The 25168-nt window shown below is 44.4% G+C and overlaps 1 protein-coding gene across 1 annotated transcript; it reads left to right on the top strand.

The window, feature by feature from the left end:
- Positions 1–615: 615 nt before the first annotated feature.
- LOC306761378 (uncharacterized protein) lies at positions 616–15023 on the top strand (the record flags this gene model as incomplete). The annotated part of the gene is made up of 9 exons (XM_079247501.1): positions 616–1724; positions 8603–8681; positions 8844–9048; positions 9154–10930; positions 11025–11198; positions 12931–13104; positions 13554–13715; positions 14307–14353; positions 14488–15023. The coding sequence occupies 9 exons, from the start codon at positions 616–618 to the stop codon at positions 15021–15023; spliced, it is 4263 nt and encodes a 1420-aa protein (XP_079103627.1).
- Positions 15024–25168: the final 10145 nt, after the last annotated feature.

Here is a 25168-nt window from a genome sequence, read left to right as displayed (position 1 = left end):
AGGAACACCTGAAACCCCCCCAGTCGACACGCCCACACCACCCAACCCCACAGTTACCTGGTCAGGAACACCTGAAACCCCCCCAGTCGACACGCCCACACCACCCAACCCCACCCTACCCCACGGTTACCTGGTCAGGAACACCTGAAACCCCCCCAGTCGACACGCCCACACCACCCAACCCCACGGTTACCTGGTCAGGAACACCTGAAACCCCCCCAGTCGACACGCCCACACCACCCAACCCCACAGTTACCTGGTCAGGAACACCTGAAACCCCCCCAGTCGACATGCCCACACCACCCAACCCCACAGTTACCTGGTCAGGAACACCTGAAACCCCCCCAGTCGACATGCCCACACCACCCAACCCCACCCTACCCCACGGTTACATGGTCAGGAACACCTGAAACCCCCCCAGTCGACACGCCCACACCACCCAACCCCACGGTTACCTGGTCAGGAACACCTGAAACCCCCCCAGTCGACACGCCCACACCACCCAACCCCACGGTTACCTGGTCAGGAACACCTGAAACCCCCCCAGTCGACACGCCCACACCACCCAACCCCACAGTTACCTGGTCAGGAACACCTGAAACCCCCCCAGTCGACATGCCCACACCACCCAACCCCACAGTTACCTGGTCAGGAACACCTGAAACCCCCCCAGTCGACACGCCCACACCACCCAACCCCACAGTTACCTGGTCAGGAACACCTGAAACCCCCCCAGTCGACACGCCCACACCACCCAACCCCACGGTTACCTGGTCAGGAACACCTGAAACCCCCCCAGTCGACACGCCCACACCACCCAACCCCACAGTTACCTGGTCAGGAACACCTGAAACCCCCCCAGTCGACACGCCCACACCACCCAACCCCACAGTTACCTGGTCAGGAACACCTGAAACCCCCCCACCACCCGTTGGCCACCACCCGCTGGCCACCACCCGCTGGCCACGACCCGCTGGCCACCACCCGTTGGCCACGACCCACTGGCCACCACCCGCTGGCCACCACCCGCTGGCCACCACCCGCTGGCCACGACCCGCTGGCCACCACCCGCTGGCCACGACCCACTGGCCACCACCCGCTGGCCACCACCCGCTGGCCACCACCCGCTGGCCACCACCCGCTGACCACCACCCGCTGGCCACGACCCGTTGGCCACCACCCGCTGGCCACCACCCGCTGGCCACCACCCGCTGGCCACGACCCGCTGGCCACCACCCGCTGGCCACGACCCGTTGGCCACCACCCGCTGGCCACCACCCGCTGGCCACCACCCGCTGGCCACCACCCGCTGGCCACGACCCGTTGGCCACCACCCGCTGGCCACCACCCGCTGGCCACGACCCGCTGGCCACCACCCGCTGGCCACGACCCACTGGCCACCACCCGCTGGCCACCACCCGCTGGCCACCACCCGCTGGCCACGACCCGCTGGCCACCACCCGCTGGCCACCACCCGTTGGCCACCACCCGCTGGCCACCACCCGCTGGCCACCACCCGTTGGCCACCACCCGCTGGCCACCACCCGTTGGCCACCACCCGCTGACCACCACCCGCTGGCCACGACCCGTTGGCCACCACCCGCTGGCCACCACCCGCTGGCCACCACCCGCTGGCCACCACCCGCTGGCCACCACCCGCTGGCCACCACCCGCTGGCCACCACCCGACACCAAGCTCTTAACAGTCACAAACGTTTACTTCAGGTAAGAAATAAGTGGTAAGTAGAAAAACAAACCGAGAAAAAGAGACTGTCATCTAACGTCAGCACATGCTCCTCCACCATCAAACACCCAGCGGGAAACAAGACAGAAAGAAAGAAAGAAAAAATAAAGATGGAAAAAAGGAAAAAAGAACAGTGAACCAGTAAACCCAGTAAAGTGAATTTAAGGAGAGTTTTAATTAAAAGCTAAAATGCTGAATGTATGAAGAAACCTCCAGGACAGTTCCAGTTGTGATGTGTCGGACTTCTAAGCTGTCCCTGAACGCCTCTCTGGTTAAGTTTCACTTTCATTGACTTCTTGGTGACGCAGCTGAAAAGCTGCATGAAACTCATCTGAAGGTTAGTGGAAATGTTTTAAATGTATTTCTGGTTCCTATCTGCTGTGAGAAGCTCAGCATGCAGTGTGAACAGAACCAAAACAGATTCACAGGTTCCTGTTTCCACAAATCAGGGTACACAGAACCTGGAGTTTCTTCCCTGAGTGGTCGGAAACATGGCAGCTCCAGAAACAGGGAAGTCTGGAGCCTGGTGAAGTCCTGTAAACACCGAGACCCGAGACCGCCAACCGACGACACGGAATAAGTGTCGGTGTGCAGAAACGTTTCTGTTTCTGCACACCGAGTGTGATGCGAAGTTATGGACCACGACCGCTTCAGGACCACGACCGCTTCAGGGAGGACTTGAGTACATCCGTGGGACAGTAGGAGGATCTGCTTTTGCTGCTTGCCTTTAAGAAGCAGAGAAGACATGATGAAGATGCTCATCATGTCGATACAAAGTGGGAATGAAACATCAGCAGAAGCGACGTCTGCATGGCTGCAACCACTGATATATCAGTCAACATGCCTTCTCTGATTGGTCGCTAATGTATCTCTTGGATGCTCGTATTTAAAAACATCCACCTCAGTTTGAAAAAATAAAACTTGTGAAATCACCGGACAGAATTTTGTTACTGTCATTCATGTCAGTGATCTTACACTGACATGATAAATAATATCGCTGTGCAAATTATTCGGATGAAATAATTGTAGTAGGTGTGTGAAGGCCTTTAATCAGGTGTGTTGGAGCGGGGAACATTAAAATCCTGCAAAATTGTGGCTCTGAAGGACACCACTACCATGAAGAAGGGAATCGGCTGGTTGCACCCAGTTCCCTACATCGTGCTTACGCCATGTTCTAGGGCTGTCCAAATGTCCAGAGAGAAAAAAGTAGTGTACTCTAAAGGACCCACGATGCTTCTTGAAAAGCTGTGAGCATCGATGGTCACTAGACGGGTCAATATGGACCACAATGCATTTCAGCTGGAGTTCAAAGTGACACGAAGGTCAAAGCAGGTTAAAAACTATAAATAATTCATTTTATATTATTATTTATTGAATAAATATTTAACAAAGAAAGAATAAAATACAACATTAGATATTAAAATATTTTCACAGGAGTTTTGATTGGACTTGGAACGACACGAGGTGGTTGCCGTGGTGACAGCCGGCAGTCAGGTGATCAAATTAAGGTCACGTTCACATCAGCCTTTCTGATCTGAGTCCGATTCCTGGAAAAGTCTCTTCATTTGGGGAAATGTGAACGCACCAAACAAATCCTGATTCGGACCAAGGAACCGGACTCGGTCCGCCTACAAACGCAGGTCTCGGCCCGTTTCAAGCAGACCAAATACAGGAAGTGGACTACATAACAAGTCCCTTCCTGCATGTGGCGTAGCGTTGCATTGTGGGTAAATCCATAGGGATGGCGTCAAGGGTCCTCTGCCTCGTCTGGTGTTCATACTGCGTCCATTGTTGCAGTGGATTTCTGCAGGATACTTGCATAAGACACAATAAAAACCCAAAACAGCCATAGTTTGGTCTCCATGTTTAACTGGCAGGTGGAGGAAACAGAGTTTTCTTCTTCACGCCGGTCTGGTCCTCTCTTCTGCTAAATACTAGTGCAGCGCCACCTCTGGTGGGAATGGGGAGATATTATTCTACTGGTTTGGCTGGTTTCACCAAAGTGCAGTGTGAACACGATCTTGGTCCGCATGGATACACCCCCCTACAGCTGGACCCAGTCCCCAACCGGACCGAGTCCCCAACCCGGCCAAGTCCCCAATCGGATCAAGTCCCCGATCGGATCGAGTCCCCGGTCGGATCGAGTTCCCAATCGGATCGAGTCCCCGATCGGATCGAGTCCCCGGTCGGATCGAGTTCCCAATCGGATCGAGTCCCCGATCGGATCGAGTCCCCGGTCGGATCGAGTTCCCAATCGGATCGAGTCCCTGATCGGATCAAGTCCCCGATCGGATCGAGTCCCCAACCGGACCGAGTCCCCAACCGGACCGAGTCCCCAAACGGACAGAGTACTTGATCCAATCGAGTCCCCGATCTTACACAACAGTCAGAATTATTCTGATGTTTAACTCTGATGATCAGCTAAATCCATCAGCTGTTCAATGAATATAAATTTACTGAAGACACCAATAAGTCAGTGACTAGACATGTTACTCCATCACCATCACCATCATCACCATCGTCATCATCATCATCATCATGCGTCTCCAGAAAATTTGAGCCAATCAGATAAACAGCAACATTATCTAACCACAGCACGGATGATTCCTGGTAATGTGATTTGTGTTTCGTCTGCAGGTGAAGGTAAAATCGTGTTCGAGCTGATGTGAATTCAGCATCATGGATGAGTGTGAAGTCAGACAAGAAGGCCCCCCCCCCCCACTGAAACCAGTCTGGGGGCACATAAAGACCAGATCAAGGATCAGAGGTGAGATGATCAGCTCTGATTGTCCATCACTCTTCTCCACGCCAGGACTCTGCATTCACATCACCAAACATCTGTACAGGAAGCGACCTGGACCTGGACCTGGACTTGGACCTGTACTTGGACCCAGCTGTGTGTCCTTGAGGAGTGACTGCTCAAAGGAAGAGATAATTAATTTCAGTAAAAGTGTTTCATCGGACAAACAGTAAGTATTTAGCCTGGCTGGGGCAGGATCATATTCCAGATTCCGTGGAACAACTGATGTCAGCATCAGTTCGGCTGTTCTTATCAGATTCAGTCTCTTGTTCCTTCATCAGAAGCAGGAGGTTTCCTTATTTTCCATCTTAGATAATGTTAGCTTGCCTTGCTGATATCTCTGCATGGATGAAGCCTCGCCACCTTCATCTAACTCTGTCCAACACCGAGCTCATTGTCTGTCCAGCAAGTTCTCTGCAAATAAGTGTGCAGTTCGACTCTTGTGCCTACATCTTTTACCAGGAATCTTGGTGTCATGGTGGATGACCAGTTGACCTTTTAGGTCCATGTTCCCTTGGTTGCCCGGGATTTGCTCTGAACGGTAAACAACAGATATCAGGAAACCAGCAGCGAGGACCAGAACAACAGTCTTCAGTGTATAAACACTGCTCAATCTGGATAGTTGAGCTAAAATCAAGAAGGTGGTGGACTATTTGCGTCAGATTATTGTATCTGCAGATATAAGAGTGTATTCTATTCTATTCTATTCTATTCTATTCTATTCTATTCTACAGTCATTTAGACGCTTTTATCCAAAGCAACTTACATATGAGTGAGAACAACACAAGCAGGAAATCAAACAGTAGAGGACATCGTAGAAAGATGCTAGTGGACTGTCCAGTTGGATGCAGGTCCTTGCATGAAGTGCTATTTATTTATTTTATTTTTTTGTTTTTTGTTTATTCCCTTCCCACCACATAATATCACCTATGTTACAATACAAAGAATTAATACCATAAAGTTTGTTGCAAAGAACTGGGCTAAGTTCTCCAACTTTCCACTAAATACAGCTAAACTAAGTGTTGAAGTTCTCCTTGAAGAGCTGAGTCTTCAGCTGGGTCTTAAAAGTAGACAGGGACTCTGCAGAGTGGACAGAGTTTGGGAGATCATTCCACCACCGTGGAACAACAGAGGAAAAGAGTCTGGCTGGTGATTTAGTCCCACGTATTGGTGGTAACACGAGGCATTTTTTTAATGTTTGAGACAAAATAGATGTCAAGGAAAAAAAAAACAATGCTATATGACATTAAATAAGAAGGTGGTTTTTGTCATTTCCCCACTTTGGTGAATGCAACACAAGTACAACAATCTCCGTGTTTTATTTGCTGACAGCTTTGTGTTTTATCCCTAATCAGAACTCATTATTTTGAATTAAAGCAGACATGCTCAGTGGTTAAAATACACATCAGATGATTTTTGTTTAAAGAGTAGAACCAACTCTTGCAATGGCTGCCAGTAAACAGACCAGTCTCTTAGTTAACACGCTTAATAGGTAAACAAACAAGTCATTTAAGCCCTGTATGTCCTCAAAATAACATGAATATGAGGCAGATTATTTGTAACAGTATTGATACTTCCAAAGTTAAGCTAACTATGCTAAACCGTTAGCCTTGGACTTTTCTTTGCATTAAAACCATTAAGGAAGAAGTGCTGCTGTGAGTGTGTGCACGTACATGTGTGTGTCGTGTTGTTGTAGATTAAAACAGCTTTGCCATCAGTAGTTCAAATGTAGATAGAAAACAAACAGCTTTATTATGATCTGCAGGTCTCTGGCTGTTCAGTACCTGAAGTCCAGCTGTTAAAGATGGTTTTACATCTTGTTGCTTTATGCTTATGCTTATGTTTACAATATATTTGGAATAGAAAGCCAGTCTTATCATGATCTCAGTTATATGTGTGTTGCTTCTGAATGGGTCTGTTGGAGTCTGGGAGAGACAAATCAGAGTAAACCATGAGACTAAACTAGGCTGCATTACTAATTAAATCAACAGTTGTAGTTTTGACTGAGCTTTATTTAATATATGCAGAGATTCTTCAGTGTGGTTCTGCGACTGTGACATGCCAAGTCCCACCAGAACGCCCGTTGTGTCTTCACTAAACCTCTGTCACCCCTCAAGAGGAATGATTTGTTTCCACTTTTCTTAAATTTATCCTTAGATTTTGAAGCTGAAGTAAATAGCTCCTCACTATTGTCATTTCTGAAGGATTCTTTTAAAACCCGACAGGCATGAGTTTCCTGATGTTTTGAGAATGTTGTCTTGTGTCTCTGTATTTTTGCGTTCTGATAACAATTTCTCTTCCAAATTGTTGGTCCTGTAGCATCAAAAGGAGGGAGTGTTGGAGAAATTATTATGGGTTTGATTTGTATTAGATATTAGACATATATGCATTGATTTGCTGTGATCCTGCTGTGTTTTGTGTCTCTGCACAAAACTTTCTTTAAGTCATATGATCCTTGTCTGGAATGTGCAGATGAAGTCTGAGACAGGAAGAGTTTCCTGCAGGACATCTGTTTTTGTCAGCTGCTTGGTTGACCAGTTGTCTAAAGGTTAAAGGTTAAAGGTAATAAAGTAATATAGTGAGTGATTGATGCTTAGTGAGCTCAGTTTAGCTTTGGAGGAGAGAATGATTGTTTTCTGTGGTCTGCCCAGCAACTAGGAGGAGTTAAGCATGGTTTATAATCGGGTGTTACTTCAGCATCTGCAGAGAGCGTTCTCTCTCCAAGCTCCAGCGCGTGCTTGTATTAGTTTATAATAAAATGTTCATTGTAAGAAGACAGTTGACTCTTAGATGTATTACAACTTCTCAAGACCAGAGTATTTTCCACCACAGTTTTTCACTGGTGGAACGTAGCTGTGGAGAGGGAGTGTAGGTCTGGATTAGAGAGTGAAGGTAGATGGGAGACGTTTGAGTTATTGTTTTGTAAGCCAGAAGCAAAGCTTTAAATTTGATGCGTGCTGCGACCGGAAGCCAGTGAAGAGGGATTAGCAGCGGAGTGACATGAGATCATTTGGACTGGTTGAAAACCAGTCGTGCTGCTGGTTCTGGATCATCTGCAGAGGTTTAACCAGCATGCAGGCAGACCTGCCAGTAGAGGAACTGCAGTAATCGATGCGTGAGATGACCAGAACCTGAACCAACAGCTGAGTCGTGTGTTCTGTCAGGTACGTCTGATTCTCTTGATGTTGTAGAGAGCATATGAGGAAGGCTGATGCAGCCTGACTAAGATAACATGGAATGGTAAATGGTAGCAATATGCCTTAGTCGCATCTAGTCAGCTGAATGGTGAAGAAGCAGCTAAGAGCTAGCCTTGTAGCTACTGTTACTGAGCAGGGGATTTAATGATGGGGTCTGAAGGCACCGTTTGGAAACATTTTGGGGGGTTTTTTGGACATGAGAAAAGACAACACCTGGACAAGACTTGTTGCATATGGAAGCTGTTCAAAGCCAAAATAAAATCTAATAATAGAAATGTGACAGCAGCTCCGTTCTCAGCCCAGGTTATTTATTGCATTTTTACCGGAGATTCCCAGAGAAATTTAAAGACAGTATAAAAATATGATTAATGTGTGTTAAATGTATTTATGGTTCCACAGCACTTGACTGAATGAATGGAGCATAAGGGAACCAAGGAGTGAGGGAAAAAATGCTCAATAGGTGAAAAAAAAAGATCCATGAAAATCCTGAAAGTTGTTCAATAATCGAATCATTTGGTACCCAGGATGGCAGAAGACAACTTTCTGCTTTGTTTCCTGCCGTCATGACAGAGAAGCTGACCCCTGAAATGCTAGCACACCTGTATACGAACTCAGTCCTGAAGGGCTGCTGTCCTTTACGTGTTTCCTGCTTCAATACAGCCGAATCACGTGAAATGGTTCTTGTCACGTTCTGCACAATGACCTATCCGTCTGACTCAGGTGTAGGTAAGAACTGACTGAGCTGCTGGTTGTCAGAGTCCTCCGATTCAATGTTCACATCCTCGCATCACTTCATGGACCTTGTGTTTGTCTCTGTGCGGACGGACAGAACATCAGCTGATCCTTCATGATTCCTCCCCAGGGTGGAGCAGCAGAGCTCAGAGCTTCCCAGTGGTCAGTCTGCCCAGCAGCATCAGACACAGCTGGACTCCATATTTCTGGTGTGTACATGTACAACAACTACTTCTCCATCTCTTCTGTTCACACTCATCTCCACGCTGCACTTTGTAGACCAGTGGATTGTCAGCGTGTCCAACATGGATCTGATGTTTGGCTCCATGCTTTCAGTCTGACTGTGTCCTTCATGTGGTTTTCTCTTCCAGCTGCTGGAGGACAACATCATCACTTTTGTGAAGAAGGAGCTGAAGAAGATCCAGAAGCTTCTGAGTCCAGATTACCCAGAATGCTCAGTGTTGGAGGGTGAGGATGAAGAGCAGAGGAAGAGCAGCAGAGAGGCATTAGTGAAGATCACAGTGGACTTCCTGAGGAGAATGAAGCAGGAGGAGCTGGCTGAGCGTCTGCAGAGCAGTAAGACTGAAGCTGATGGGCTATTGACACATATTCACATCCTCAGTCTTCAGAGGGTTGACATGTTTTACATGATCATACTGATTATTCCTTGTTTTCATTTAGAACTTTGTGGCCGGAAACTAAAATCTTCTCTGAAGAAGAAGTTCCAGTGTGTGTTTGAGGGGATCGCTAAAGCAGGAAAGCAAACCCTTCTGAATGAGATCTACACAGAGCTCTACATCACAGAGGGAGGGGCTGCAGAGGTCAATGATGAACATGAGGTCAGACAGATTGAAGCAGCATCCAGGAAAGCAGACAGACCAGAAACAACCATCAGACTAGAAGACATGTTTAAACCCCCACCTGGAAGAGATGAACCAATCAGAACAGTGATGACAAAGGGAGTGTCTGGCATCGGGAAAACTGTCTTAACACAGAAGTTCACTCTGGACTGGGCTGAAGACGAAGCCAACCAGGACATCCAGTTGACATTTCCACTGACTTTCAGAGAGCTGAATGTGCTGAAAGAGAGAAAGTTCAGCTTGGTGGGACTTGTTCATCACTTCTTTACTGAAACTAAAGAAGCAGGAATCTGCAGCTTTGAAGACTTCCAGGTCGTCTTCATCTTTGACGGTCTGGATGAGTGTCGACTTCCTCTGGACTTCCACAACAATGAGATCCTGACTGATGTTACAGAGTCCACCTCAGTGGATGTGCTGCTGACTAACCTCATCAGGGGGAAACTGCTTCCATCTGCTCGCCTCTGGATAACCACACGACCTGCAGCAGCCAATCAGATCCCTCCTGACTGTGTTGGCATGGTGACAGAGATCAGAGGGTTCACTGACCCACAGAAGGAGGAGTACTTCAGGAAGAGGTTCAGAGATGAGGAGCAGGCCAGCAGGATCATCTCCCACATGAAGACATCACGAAGCCTCCACATCATGTGCCACATCCCGGTCTTCTGCTGGATCCTTGCTACAGTTCTGGAGGATGAGCTGAAAACCAGAGAGGGAGGAGAGCTGCCCAAGACCCTGACTGAGATGTACACCCGCTTCCTGCTGGTTCAGACCAAAGTCAAGAAGGTCAAGTATGATGGAGGAGCTGAGACAGATCCAGTCTGGAGTCCAGAGAGCAGGAAGATGATTGAGTCTCTGGGAAAACTGGCTTTTGATCAGCTGCAGAAAGGAAACCTGATCTTCTATGAAGAAGACCTGAAAGAGTGTGGCATCGATATCACAGAAGCCTCGGTGTACTCAGGAGTCTTCACACAGATCTTTAAAGAGGAGAAAGGACTGTACCAGCAGGAAGAGAAGGTGTTCAGCTTCATCCATCTGAGTCTTCAGGAGTTTCTGGCTGCTCTTCATGTCCGTCGGACCTTCATCAAGTCTGGAGTCAATCTGTTCAGACAGAAGAGGTTTAAATTATTCAGAGATGATGTAAAAGATCTCCATCAGAGTGCTGTAGACGAGGCCTTACAGAGTCCAGATGGACACCTGGACTTGTTCCTCCGCTTCCTCCTGGGTCTTTCCCTGGAGACCAATCAGAGACTCCTACGAGGCCTGATGACACAGACAGGAAGGAGCTCACAGACCAATCAGGAAACAGTTCAGTACATCAAGAAGAAGCTCAATGAGGATCTCTCTGCAGAGAGAAACATTAATCTGTTCCACTGTCTGAATGAGCTGAATGATCATTCTCTAGTGGAGGAGATCCAGCAGTACCTGAAATCAGGAAATCTCTCCAGATATCATCTTTCTTCTGCTCAGTGGTCAGCTCTGATCTTCATCTTACTGTCATCAGAAGAAGATTTGGCTTTGTTTGACCTGAAGAAATACTCTGCTTCTGAAAAAGCTCTTCTGAGGCTGCTGCCGGTGGTCAAAGCCTCCAACAAAGCAATGCAAGTACAGACAGAAGGATATTGAAACATACAGCTGCTGATTAAAAATACATCAGACTGTGTCACTTTACTACTTTTCTTTTTATTCCCTCAGACTGAGTAGCTGCAACCTCTCTGAGAGAAGCTTTGCAGCTCTGTCCTCAGTCCTCAGCTCCCCGTCCTCCAGCCTGACAGAACTGGACCTGAGTAACAACAACCTGCAGGATTCAGGAGTAAAGCTGCTGTCTGGTGGACTGAAGAGTCCAACCTGCAAACTGGAAACCCTCAGGTCAGGATTAATCAAACTCAGGCCCAGATCTACTGAGATCCCAGTGTGCAAGTAGCAATTTGCGTGTGCATCTAGAATTCTGCGTGTGGGGCTGAACAACAATTTGCAGGTGATTTAGTAAGAGTGATGTGTAATTGGGTGGCGGGTGTAAACATGTTGCAGACTCCCAGTTTAAATGAGGCCTTTCTTGTGACGTGGTTGCAGCATGGCAAGTTTGGAGAGAAAACATGGCCTACACCAAAGAAATCTGACCGATGCACAAATAAACGCAGTATGGGATCAAATTTATGAAAAAGTCAATGCTGTCCATAAAATTATGTGAACAGGGGACAAAGTAAAAAGACATATAAAGACATTAGAAGGTGAACAGAAGAAAAATCGACATAATAAAATAGGAGGAGGTGTAGGGTGAATGTACTGTCATATTAACCTATAAAGGCCTTTACACACCGTGGCCAATGCGAATAAACAGAAAATTGTGAAAAAATTCAGAGATTAATTATCTATGTTTCTATCTTTGCACACCAATTGAGATGTGAAATTATGAATAAATTATGAAAATATAACAAACCGGCAAGGTGGATTCCACATGAAGACATATGTGTTGATGCTGCAAAACAAAAGACAGAAAGAGGTGCCGAGTTCATCCTGTTCTAGAAAACAGAGAACGTCCAGAAGTTAGACTGCGGCCACTTCAGGACAGACTTTAGGATGTCTGTGGGACAGTTGTAGGATCTGTCTAATTTTGAACTATCACAGTAATAAATTGTAAATATTCCTAACAAATTTTGGTGCTATTTTGTTTGATATTTTGTTAAAGGGACAAATAGAAAATTCATATTACAGAAATGGAATTTGTTTGATCATTTTTTCATGTGTTGGGTCTTTATGGGCTGAAAAAAGAAAGAAAACATGATGAATATGACATAGTCTCTTGTTTCTAATAAAGGCCAAATTTACTTTTACAAAAGATTTAATAAACTTACCCACCTACAAGCCAGCCGTCAGGAAACTCACCAGTTTGCAACTTATAGAAAAGAAGATTGTTTGTTTTTTTTTTAAATTAAAGCATCATGCACTGACCCGGCATATTCTTTACATGGCTGCAATCATAGAAATCCAGCTGCTAGAAAAAAAAAAACTTGTTTGGTCTCAGTTAATGACTGCAGAGTGGAAACCTAATAACTGCAACCATCCGGCGACACATGGCATTTAGGACTTGAACAGCACATCTGGAGGATCCCAGCTGTGACACAAATCTGTCATCTGCAGGTGTGCATGACTCCTCTCCACATCCATCCTGAGTTCCTCAGGGTGGATGTGGACATGTGCACATGCAGACATGTGCACAACTACATGCAGAGACTGCACATCTTTTTGAAACATGTTAAATATCGACGCAATTTCTATCAGCAACATTGATCTCAGCTTTGATAGATCACATTGCTGCTGCTAAAGTAATATATTTACATTTTATCCTCCCAACACGCAGAATAGCATATGAACGCCTCATATTGCATATTCATTGCAGCAGACATTCTAGCCAGATGGTCAAATGCATCTCTGAAAGAAACAACCATTAGTGCACACTGTTCGTAAAGCAGTTTGTACTTTTTTGCGTGGTCAGTGAGTTTGCACACATTTAACAACATGCAAATCTTTAGTAGATCCGGGTCTCCGATTTTAGAATTTCTTTTATCACTAATATGTATGACATATTTTGTCTATGCAGGCTCTGGGTATGTGACCTTTCAGAGAGAAGCTGTGAAGATCTGACCTCAGTCCTCAGCTTCCAGTTCTCCAGTCTGACAGAACTGGACCTGAGTAACAACAACCTGCAGGATTCAGGAGTGAAGCTATTGTCTGGTGGACTGAAGAGTCCAACCTGCAAACTGGAAACCCTCAGGTCAGACTTTATCAAGCAGAATAATGGAAATAATAACATTTGGGCATTTATTTTTTTAATTGTATTTGTGCATTTGTAATTGTTTACTTTAACTGCATCCACAAATGGAAATATCTTTTGCCATTGGCAATCTATCCTAATTTCACTATTGCTTAGTAAAAGGAACAATGTAAGTGAAGGTGCAGTCACCTCAAGGCACAGAATAAATTGTAAGTCATGAAAAAATTTATTAAAAACAAACATTAAAAACAATGAAGACAATGAGTATAGTCCCAGAAAAAATTACACAAGAAAGAGTCATGATCACATTTTGCTAAATGCTATAAAAACTGATATAATGGATCATTTTCCCCTCTGAGATGAATGTTTTTGTTTATTTGTCCCCAACAAATAAACATGAATGGTCAATTAAAATGAAAAAGCCTAATAATATGCGTTGCTTTCTGCAGCCTGTCAGGATGTCTGATCACAGAGGAAGGCTGTGCTTCTCTCGCCTCGGCTCTGACCTCCAACCCATCCCATCTAAAACATCTCAACCTGAGCCACAACCATCCAGGAGAGTCTGGAGTGAAACTGCTGATGGCTGCACTGAAGGATCCACACAGACTCAGGTATGGAAAGGCTGCTCCAGCCACACTATGTCTGTCGGAACTGCAGTCACTTCCTGTCCTTTACTCCACTGACCACACATCCTTCCACCACAACTCACTTATACACTTGTTTTAGCGGACTAGGAAGAGTTCCTCACTGAAACATTGTTCTGAGCAGGTTACAGGTGGTCCTGGACTTACTGTCAAGCTGTCTGACTGCTGTCAGCAGGTTACAGGTGGTCCTGGACTTACTGTCAAGCTGTCTGACTGCTGTCAGCAGGTTACAGGTGGTCCTGGACTTACTGTCAAGCTGTCTGACTGCTGTCAGCAGGTTACAGGTGGTCCTGGACTTACTGTCAAGCTGTCTGACTGCTGTCAGGTGGATGATGCTAACCACAGTAAAGTTACAGTTAATGTAATCCGTCACCCGCTCATTGATGTCATGTCCATGTGGCTCACAATTCCAGTCTGTGGCCTCCAGGCCTGAATGCGTAGGTGGAGGTTTGAGTAGCAGATCATTAGATGATCTTACCAGTAGAGGAAGGGTAAAGTTGTTCTGTGCATTTCTCATAGTTGCATAGGAAAATCTGGTGTGTTATTTTCTCCTCTCAGAGTGGAACCTGCTGGAGAACAGTGGCTGATACCAGGTCCAAGGAAATGTAAGGGTTTTTCATTGATTCTTCACATTTAACCAGAAGACTTCACACTGTAATCACCATCATCAACCAGAATCAAAGTGTCAAAAGATGAGTTTCTGAGCTAGATCTTTAATTTGTTATTTTCTCTCCATCAGATTCCTGCCAACTCACAGTCGATGTCAACACAGTGAACAGAAACGTCAAACTGTCTGAAGACAACAGGAGGCTGACACATGTGGCGAAGCCTCAGTCATATCCTGATCATCCAGACAGATTTGATGGCAAGTGGCCTCATGTTCTGTGTCGAGATGCTCTGACTGGTCGCTGTTACTGGGAGGTGGAGTGGAGTGGCAACGTTGATGTGTCCGTGAGTTACAGAGACATCAGCCGGAGAGGAGACACTAAAGACTGTGTGTTTGGCTGGAACAAGCAGTCCTGGAGTCTGGACTGCTCTGCTGGTTGTGGCTACTCTGTCTGGCACAATAAGGAAGGAATATCCACCTCCTCCTCCTCCTCCTCCTCCACCTCTAACAGAGTAGCAGTGTATGTGGACTGTCCTGCTGGCTCTTTGTCGTTCTACAGAGTCTCCTCTGACTCCCTGATCCACCTCCACACCTTCATCACCACATTTACTCAACCTATCTATGCTGGATTTACCCTCTGGTCTGGGTCCTCTATGTCTCTCTGTTGAGAAAGTATTTAATTCTGTCAGAGAAACTGTTGAACAGGTACAAACGTTGGTCTTTCTATGTCACAGAAGTTCACCAGTCTGCAGCAAACTGGGTCTAAACAAAGTGAAAGAATTTCAGAAAAATGGTCCCCGATGTAAAGTCTAATATCCTCTACAGATTCAGAGAATCAGAAGGAATCTGTATGTTTCGGACAAGGCTGGATGCTGGGGATTTTCTGCATGAAAGGCTGACGTGATTCTCCACTGGAAATTACTGCGTGGATTCAGGAAGAATCCAGAAAATGAGTGTTGATGCCTTTTAAATTGGAGTTTCACACACTAAACATTCTATGTGCAATTTTACTCAAACAAGAATTTACTTTTTTTTAATTATGCTGAGATAGGCGTATACAAGCACATATATTTGTTCCAATCTTACATGAAATTTATTTCTCCATATCCAGTAACAATGGAAGCTGTGATCCAGATGTTTTTCACCATGTTGTATCTAAACAGGGACCATTAAGTTGATGTTAGTGGCTGCTAGTTTGCTGCACATGTGGTGCACTTCAGCCAGTATCAGTTTCCAGGTATTATTCTGATTTTCTTCACATTCACCTCATGTTAGTCTTAAAGCCCATTTCTGCTCCTTACGTACATAAACAAGGTTTCAAATGTTGACCTACGTCTCCATCACCATACTTCCATATTTGTTCTATGTGGTAACGCACCACTATAAACTCCAAAACCATAAAGTAGTTTATTGGTCTCTTTACAATGCCTTGGAGTGCTTGTAATTTGGCGGTTTCTGCATTGTCTTCTTCCTGTGCCTCTTTTTCTGTAGATTTTCTTTTTGCTGATGATTTTGTCTATAAAACAGTCTGTAAAACAGCCTGTAAACAGTCTTTAAACAGCCTTTAAAACAGCCTGTAAACAGTCTGTAAACAGCCTTTAAAACAGCCTGTAAACAGCCTGTAAACAGCCTGTAAACAGCCTGTAAACAGTCTGTAAACAGCCTTTAAAACAGTCTGTAAACAGCCTTTAAAACAGCCTGTAAACAGCCTGTAAACAGCCTGTAAACAGTCTGTAAACAGCCTTTAAAACAGCCTGTAAACAGCCTGTAAACAGCCTGTAAACAGCCTGTAAACAGTCTGTAAACAGCCTGTAAACAGTCTGTAAACAGTTTTTAAAACACCCTGTAAGAGTCTGTAAAACAATTTGTAAAACAGTCTGTAAAACACTGTAAGACTGTACACAGTCTATAAAGAGTCTTTAAAATAGTGTGTAAACAGTCTTTAAAACAGCCTGAAAAATCTGTAAAACATCCTGTAAACAGTTTGTAAAGCAGCCTGTAAAAGTCTGTAAAACAGCCCGTAAAACAGTCTGGGAAGCAGCCTGTAAAAAAAAGCGTGTAAAAATCTGTAAAATGGCCTGTAAAAATTTTTTAACAAATGTTATCCCACTGTCTATGTCAAAGGAAAAAGTTAGCTAATGCTGCGTTAATGTAAATGAACTCAGATATACCTCTGCTTTTGGCTCCTCTTCTTTCACATTCTGTCTGCAGCACCTGACACCTTGGAGAGTCTTTTCATTAGAAACTTTTGAAAGTTTCTAATGGTTTCAGTGTTTCCCTGCTCCAACACATCTGAACCAAATCAACTGCTCATTGACAGGCAGGTGCAGAAGATGGCAAAAAGTTGTTGGAAAACTGTGTGTAATAAAAAAAAAAAAAAAGATATAAAAAAAAAAAATTAAACAAGTAAAGACACTTGGCTTCCCGCTGCGAGCAGGGTTCGAACCTGCGCGGGGAGACCCCACTGGATTTCAAGTCCAACGCCTTAACCACTTGCGTGTAAAGCAGACGTGATGACCGCTACACTATGGAACCTGAACCACTGCTACGGTGGGGGAAAAGGGGGAAAAGGGGGGAGGGAAGAAAAAAAAACTGGCTGAAAAAGTCAAATGGTTTTTATGATTGTAAAAACAAGCATCAATAACTATTCAATTTTGACAAAATTCAATTGACTTCTAACCCTTCATAATTTACCTGGATTTACTTTTACAAATGCAAACAGACAAGTTCCGTTATTCTCTGGTTTGTTTATTGAATCAAGAGTTTCCAAAACCCTATTTACAAGTTTGAATTACTTGTTTTTGTTGTCTGACAGACTAAAAAACAATTTCACACAACCTAAATAATTTTTAAAACTATTGCCTCAACCTTTACACCTCTTTCTTACAATACACTAAGAAATGTTATGCCAAAAAGGTTTACAATATTAACTGTTGAATTATAAAAGACTTTGTTGCAAGAACACTGTTTCCAAGTCAGTCTGGCATTTTCCTTGTCTGTCAATGAACACTTAAAGCAGGGATACCCAGATATGGTTCAGGTCTGAAGGACAGTGAATCTCTTGGACTGGAAATATTGATTCTTTCTTAATTCTACAATTTACAAAAAATGTTTCATACACTTTTTGACCAAACAGTCAGTCTAACAATGACAGTGCTCTGTCTTCAACTCACAACACGGAACAATAATATAATGATAATAATAACATTTACAAACAACAAACCACCACTCAATGCTTTTCAAGACTTTCTTTCCAGTCTTGTAATGACTGTCCAGATGCTGGACAATACCACTTCCCTTTTTTTTGGGAATGACCAGTGCTTTTATTTTTAGACTGTCCACACTGTGTGCACTGGTAGACGTAGTTGTCCTTGATGGGTCGCTTTTTTGGTGGCTCACCTCTGGCAATGCGCTCCTGGTCTTCCTGTGCTGCTTTTTTCTGTCTCCATTCTCTGTAACGATTTAAAGGTACTGATGACTGAGATGAATTTGCTGTTGAAGTGGATGCTGTTGCTTGAGATTGTGGCATATAATACGGATGATATGAGGTTGAAAGGCAAGGGTGCTGAGAGGGATTAGGTGGAAGCAGCTGTGGGGACCAGCCAAAGTATGGGGATGGCTGTGGATAGCGCTGCAGGTATGCAGATGAGACAGCAGGTGGATCTGGTGAAATGTGAGGACCACATCTGGGCTGATGGAGCATAAGGTGGTGCAAGAGGCTGATTCTGCTGATTTGAGTTCCAAGCAGGAAATGAGACAGGCGGCGAGGGACCAGCCTGGTATGAAGAGGTGGAAGAGGAACCAGAGAATGGGAAAGACAGAGGACCACTTTGTGCTGAGCCAGTTCTGGCACTGTGGCGTGGGCGTATCATTGCCTCACCTTCGCGATTTTCCGGTTCATGGAATTGCATTGTTTCATGTCCATGTTCCACTGCAGCAGATGGAAGGTTTCTTGCTTGTGGCAAGGGATTTGCCGCCACAGAGACTTTCTCTGGAAGCTGCACTCCTTGCAGCAAGGAGTCCTGATCTGTTCTCTTTTGTCTTGCTTGCAACCTGGAAAAAAAGTTACAATAGAATTGCATTACTATCCCAGATAAAACCATATGCAAAATTTGTTATTTCATGAAATCAGCGCTGGTTAAATGCATTTATATTGTGATGGCTAAAAAATTGTGAACATCTTACCAGGAACACACTGTGGTGTTGTTGATGGTTACTAATACCATGTTGGTCTGATTCTGTATAACACTGCTGTCTTCAAGCAGTTGTTTTATGTGGCTGTATGTCTTAACAATAGACTGTGGGATGGGTAGAACTTTTCCCTTACAGTCTGTTGGTCTGTTACGAGCTTGCAGGTACTCTTTTGACAGCTTGAGGCAAACACATTCAGATATTCTGTTTGTGTCAGGTCTCTGAGCAGCTTGGCCATGGGTCATGAAGAGTCTGTTAAGGACAATGATGACAATCCAGGTGACAGTTATAAAGCATTAGGTTTCGGTCTATTCATTTGACTGGAGAAATTATGCCAAAATTCTAAATCATACCATATTTCATAGTTCCATAACTCTAGTCCAAATGAGGGTAGGGGGGTTTAAGATTAACTATATAAATATGTTTTCAGGCCACTTGTGTGCATTGTGTCCACTCAGCTTACCGTTCAGCTGCTTGTTGACCAGGTGCAGAGCCACTGCGCTTCCTGGAAGCTCTCCATGGTCCTGGCAAAATCTTTCTTTTGCTCTTCAGCTGATATTTGGAGGGTTGCTTGTCCATGGGATGTAGATGTGAATACAGTCTCATAATCTCAGCTATCTCTGCATTTGACAAAGCAGTTATGGTGCGATTGAGACTGATAAGGTACTCCGCCAAGTTGTCAACAGCCTCCCATCCAGGAACACCTCTTGTATCACATCTCCCATCCTTTAAAATGAAAAAAAAATGCAGATCATGTACTGCAACCATAAAACATCATAAAGAATGAAGTAAGACAATCTTACTTGGGATGATGTGCTTGGTTCACTGCAGTTGTCCTCAGTAAGCACATCTTGTCCTGGAGTGATGGGACTCTGTGGGTCAGTACTTGCAGCAAAACTGGTTTCCTGGAGGTGTTTTAATAAATAAAAGAAAATATCTTTTCATTGTTGAAACTTTTGAAAAAAAAAAATCCAATTTGGTTCACATCAGTGTCTGAAACCCTCAAACACGTTTTGTTGCTCGAACATACCAGATAAATATTGACTCATGAATAGACCTCTGTGGTATTTAACTACACCATAAAATTTTAATCCAACATATCAAAATAAAGAAGATTATATATATACAAGTCATTCTCCAAATGACATTATATTTATGCCACAGGAGATCTCATGACGTGTACAACCCAATAATTCTTAATTAGTTACCAACTGTATTTATAAAGGCAACTACCCTGAAGGTTTTAGATGTTTCCCCGTTTTTACATACTTTCTAGTGATTAAATCATTCTCCAACAGGTTATAGTTGAGCTCTGTATAATGTTAATGACTCAGTCATTTAAGTCATAAAGAATCGCAGCAGGGAAACATTTCAACTTGAAGGACAGTTGAACTCAAGACTAGAGTTTGTGATCCATAAATTACAATGACAGATAAGACTGTAGTAAATCAGATCACCTGCAAAGAAGTAGATGGGTTTCCACAAAGAGATGGACTATGAGGAGGTGACATGTCTAGTTGGTCTTCATACGTGGGCTCTTCAGCATGGCTCTTTGTGATGATGTCCGCTACATCACTGACTGTAACATCAACAGTTTCCTCCTCCTGAACATCAACTTTGAGGTCTGGCAAAACAGTCCCTAGTTCACTGTGTTGCTGAGGGCCACTGAGGTCTCCTTTGTCACACTGAGCTAACAAGTACTCTACGGCAATACGCTCACCTAAAACAAAGACCCAATACAGTGGGGGAAAAAAGATCAGATAAAATAAAATGGAAAAGAAAACATTTAACAAATAAACTTATCTGTAAGAAGTAGATGAAAGCAAAATGATGACTTCAAGAGGATTTTACCAGTGGGTCTGCCAGGGGGCATGAATTCAGGCAAAAGTGCAGATCCCAGAACCCTGTCACTTAGGGTGTTCACGTTAGACATCAGACGAATGTCATATATTCTGGTGTTGGATGTCACACTCGTAGCAACTGCCTCAAGGGCCCGATTCAGATTCCACCTTGATCCACCCTCAAGCATGTACATCTGGGTGTGCATGGCATTGCTTCGCCATCCTTTATGGGGGGGGTTATTATTTTTATAAAACACATTTGTTCACACCAGCAGTCATTTCTCTGAAAATCATGTTCTTGAGAAAGCATAACTTAGGTTTTTTGACAAGTTTCCCCAGAACTCACTGTCCTGTCTGTTTTAAATACTTATATACTTTTAACAAAACTGGTTGAAATGAATGGGTCATTAACAGGCGAGCAAAGAACTTATAGAGATTCATCAACTGAATCTGGTGGTTTGAAGTTAAAAAGTATCTAAAACATACCAGGAAGTGGAATCTGAGGATCAGGATAGGCAAACACTGATGTACAGGATATAAAATCATAACAAAAAATTATATTTACCTGGAATGAAAGTGCACTGGTGGCGATGGAAACTTTCAACAGAAGATGACCCTCTAGCACATCTGAAGACATTTAAAACTTTGTCTCCCTTTTGGACCCCTTTGCCAAGTTTGGTGTAAAGTTCAACACCAGGTGGATCTTGGATGCATGGCAGGTGCTTCTGCTGCACTTCCCACACATGTGCCATGCTCTCAGGGTTAATGAGATGTAAGCCTGATGTGTCTGTCAGTTCCCACATCGATGTTAACAGACCCTGGATAAGGTTACGTGTTTCCTCAATCCCCCGGGTTCTTCTTCTGCAATGCTTGGCCAATTCTCCAGTGCTAATGCTGGCCAGAATCTGAGCATCTGTGGGTGAAAGTCCAGCATGTTTTTTCTTGAGCTCTGACCTTTTTGCCTCCTTGAGCCTAGTGATGTCATCTTGGTCCCACTCAAAAATACAACTAGACAACTTGGAACAGAATGTTCCATACAGAGGATGGTGTTCTGTCGTGAGGCCAGCTGTAAATCGCCTCATGAAGTGAAAAATGTCCAGTTTTACTTTGGTTCTCCAAGGTCTAAACCACTCAAGAACAGGGGGTGGACCTGAAAAAGAGGAAAAAAAGGGAAAATGTAAAAAGATCTGCATGGATTCCATGACTGACATGTAAAAACTTTAAACAATTTAAAACATTTTGGTTTCATTTGGTTAGAAATAAACCAAGTTTATATTAAGTAGTTTTTTGTGTATTTGCTTCAGTTGTTGAGCTTTGGGGCTGTATAAAAAGAATACATTTATATCCAAAAAATAAAAATAATTTAAAAAAAAACATTAAAAAAAAACCAAAAAAAAAACACATACCTTTTCCACTACAGCAGTCTCGGTCAACATATATGACCTCTGGCTCTGGTTCTCCAGCATTCTCATAGAGCTTCACAATCCCTTGACACAACTCATGCAGGCCTGCTCCCTCACCAGTTGTCAGCACACAGTTTAACACGTGGCCACATTCATTGCTGACATTTGTCATCCATGTGGCTGTGTCTGCAATACTACCAGCAAGTTTCTTTGTGATCTATTAATTAAAGATAAATAAATATTTAAATTCCAACAGACAGCAATGAAAATAAATATTTTTTCAAAATTGTGCATTCATTTCATGTACCTTTTTTGTCGAGTCGAGCTTTAAAATCCTCCCATATGTGGAGGTAATCACACCTTTCATTTCATTCAAATGGCTGAGGATATCGTTGGCATGGACAGTCTCAAACCACTGGGCAAGAGGAAGGGGGCAGTAGGGTGGTGGATGGCGATAAATAGCTGCCTCGCACTGGGTTAAAGTGCATCTTTTTTTGTGAAGCTCACAGTCAGACAAATACTCAATGGTACGCCTTGCCCATTCCTCACTGTGAATCTCCTCTAGTACCTGCTGCAGAAAACTGGAACTATTCCCTACAGTGCGCGGTCTGAGAATGGTGACACACTTTCTGTCCAGAGCCAACTGAATGGTGAGAATAGCTGGGAATTTGTTTCTGTGGGCAGGATCTAACTGACTCAACATTTCAGAGCTCCAAGGGCACACAGGGATCATGCATTTACTGCAGCGTGGATAATCTCCCCCAATCAGGTAGTATCTGGAATCAAGATCAATGACTTCCCTCACTTTAGTATAGATCCCAGAGTGGTGCATCTTAGTGTTGCACTGAGGACATTTCAGTGGAATCCCCCACATCCTCATAGGTGCCCACAAAAACATCTGTTGTCTGAAGTAAGCCATGGGATCCGGTGGTGCAGTTGTCAGTTTTGGCACACTTGGTGGCTGGAACCAGTTTTGAGTGAACTGTTGCTTCAGTTGTCCTGTGGAGTCATAGAGGCATTGCGCAATCCATTCCCTATCTGCTGGCTTGATGACCCGCATAAACTGTTTAGGAAGGAAACTTAACCAGTTCACCTCTGGAGACCGCAGGCAGACAACTTGTGATGTAGCAATAGATGGACAAGGAAATGGTGGTGGTGGTGGCGGACATGGCTGTGAAGGGGGTGGTCTTTGTAATTGTAGTGTTGGTGATGGTGTTGGTTGCTGGGGAAGCGGTGGAGCTGCTGGTTGGAATACAGGCTCATGGCCTTCTTCAATGTGGTTTAGAAGGCCAATTGCACCAGCTACCTTTTTCCCACACTGACTGCAACTTTCTTCTGTGTGGAAATCAGACAAGTGTTCAGAGAAATGGTCCACAGTAATGTCTTTGCTACAAAGAGCACACTTTATGTACTCTGCAATCTGTCTGACTGAGGACATTTGACAAGGATCTGTGCTGCTTCCTGGGGTGAGGTCTCCTGTACCTGCTCCTGCACTGTTTCTTGGGGTGAGGTCTCCTGTACCTGCTCCTGCACTGTTTCTTGGGGTGAGGTCTCCTGTACCTGCTCCTGCACTGTTTCTTGGGGTGAGGTCTCCTGTACCTGCTCCTGCACTGTTTCTTGGGGTGAGGTCTGTTGTTACTGCTCCTGCACTGTTTCTTGGGGTGAGGTCTGTTGTTACTGCTCCTGCACTGTTTCTTGGGGTGAGGTCTGTTGTTACTGCTCCTGCACTGTTTCTTGGGGTGAGGTCTCCTGTACCTGCTCCTGCACTGTTTCTTGGGGTGAGGTCTCCTGTACCTGCTCCTGCACTGTTTCTTGGGGTGAGGTCTCCTGTACCTGCTCCTGCACTGTTTCTTGGGGTGAGGTCTCCTGTACCTGCTCCTGCACTGTTTCTTGGGGTGAGGTCTCCTGTACCTGCTCCTGCACTGTTTCTTGGGGTGAGGTCTCCTGTACCTGCTCCTGCACTGTTTCTTGGGGTGAGGTCTCCTGTACCTGCTCCTGCACTGTTTCTTGGGGTGAGGTCTCCTGTACCTGCTCCTGCACTGTTTCTTGGGGTGAGGTCTGTTGTTACTGCTCCTGCACTGTTTCTTGGGGTGAGGTCTCCTGTACCTGCTCCTGCACTGTTTCTTGGGGTGAGGTCTCCTGTACCTGCTCCTGTACCTGTGCTGCTCTGTGTGGCAGTGTCTGCTTTAATTGTGCTTGCGCTTGAACTGCTCTCTGCCTGACTGCCTGATGCACCTGTCTGCACAGCTAACTGTGAATAAAAAAAAACAACTTTCTTAATCCCAAAGCCTAAAAGTTGTCACTAAGAACATCTGGACAGCAAGTAAAAAAAAAAAAGATGTGAATTGCATTGCTTAGGAAAAAAGCACAGTATTTTCTTTGTAACTTGAAACGTTTAGGCTGAAGCTATTAATTGCTAATAAAATAATTTAGACAAACTTATCAGGTACATTATGTATCGGAATGATAACAATCACCACTTACCTTATGATATCCACATTTGCACGGGATTTTCTTTCCAAAAATATCATACTCCCGGACTTTGTAGCTATATAAGGGAGTCAGTGGACAGGCCTCAATAAGCTGCATAGCAGCCTTCCACTTCTTGGCTCCGGGCTTTTTACCGGTGGTAAACTTGTACTTTCCCTGAGCATACAGACATAAAACACCTACCCAATATGAATCGGGTTTGCCGGTTTTAGTCATGACTGTAACTGTCAGAAAATATGTAAGTCAGAAAATATGTAAGACAGTCTCCGTAAACAGGGAAACGTGTAGCTAAAAAAAAAAAACAAAAAAAAAAACTGCGAAGCGTCACGACCGAAAAAAAAAAAACCTTTCAGTTGCACGTATCGACAATGAAATAAAAACAGAAATAACCTATTAAAGTATCTGAAAATACACTGCAAATGTTGCTGCACAAAATTCTGGAAAAATGTTTTAAAGCTATGAAGCTGTCACCCTACTCGCCATTTGTTTTTCTTCGTTTGCTTCTGGCGCTCCACGATGACGTTTATGTCACGTGCTAGACAAACGCGTTCGTAATTGGTTCCCTCGTTAGGAATTGTGAGGAGTTGTTAGGATTGGTTAGGACCCGTTCGGACTTTGTTCGGAATTATTAGGACTTGTTAGGACTCCGTTCGGATTTGGTTAGGACTTGTGTTACAGTCTGATCGCTGGCGGGTGCGGCCATCGCAGCTGACGTCACACATGGGCAATACGTGCATATTTGTACTGATGACCACGTTCTGTGTGTTTTTTTTTACGTGATTACATTATATGGTGTTACAGATGTATTGTCTGTTTAAAGGGGTGCTATTATGGTATTTCGAGTTTTCTGAGCTTTCTACAGTGTTACAGTGTTAACAAGGGCATGTA

Source organism: Telmatherina bonti, assembly GCF_933228915.1.
Source record: "Telmatherina bonti genome assembly, chromosome: 10".
Taxonomy (NCBI): domain Eukaryota; kingdom Metazoa; phylum Chordata; class Actinopteri; order Atheriniformes; family Telmatherinidae; genus Telmatherina; species Telmatherina bonti.
The sequence above is the reverse complement of the archived record's forward strand: the minus strand, read 5'-3'. Positions and strand labels throughout refer to the sequence as shown.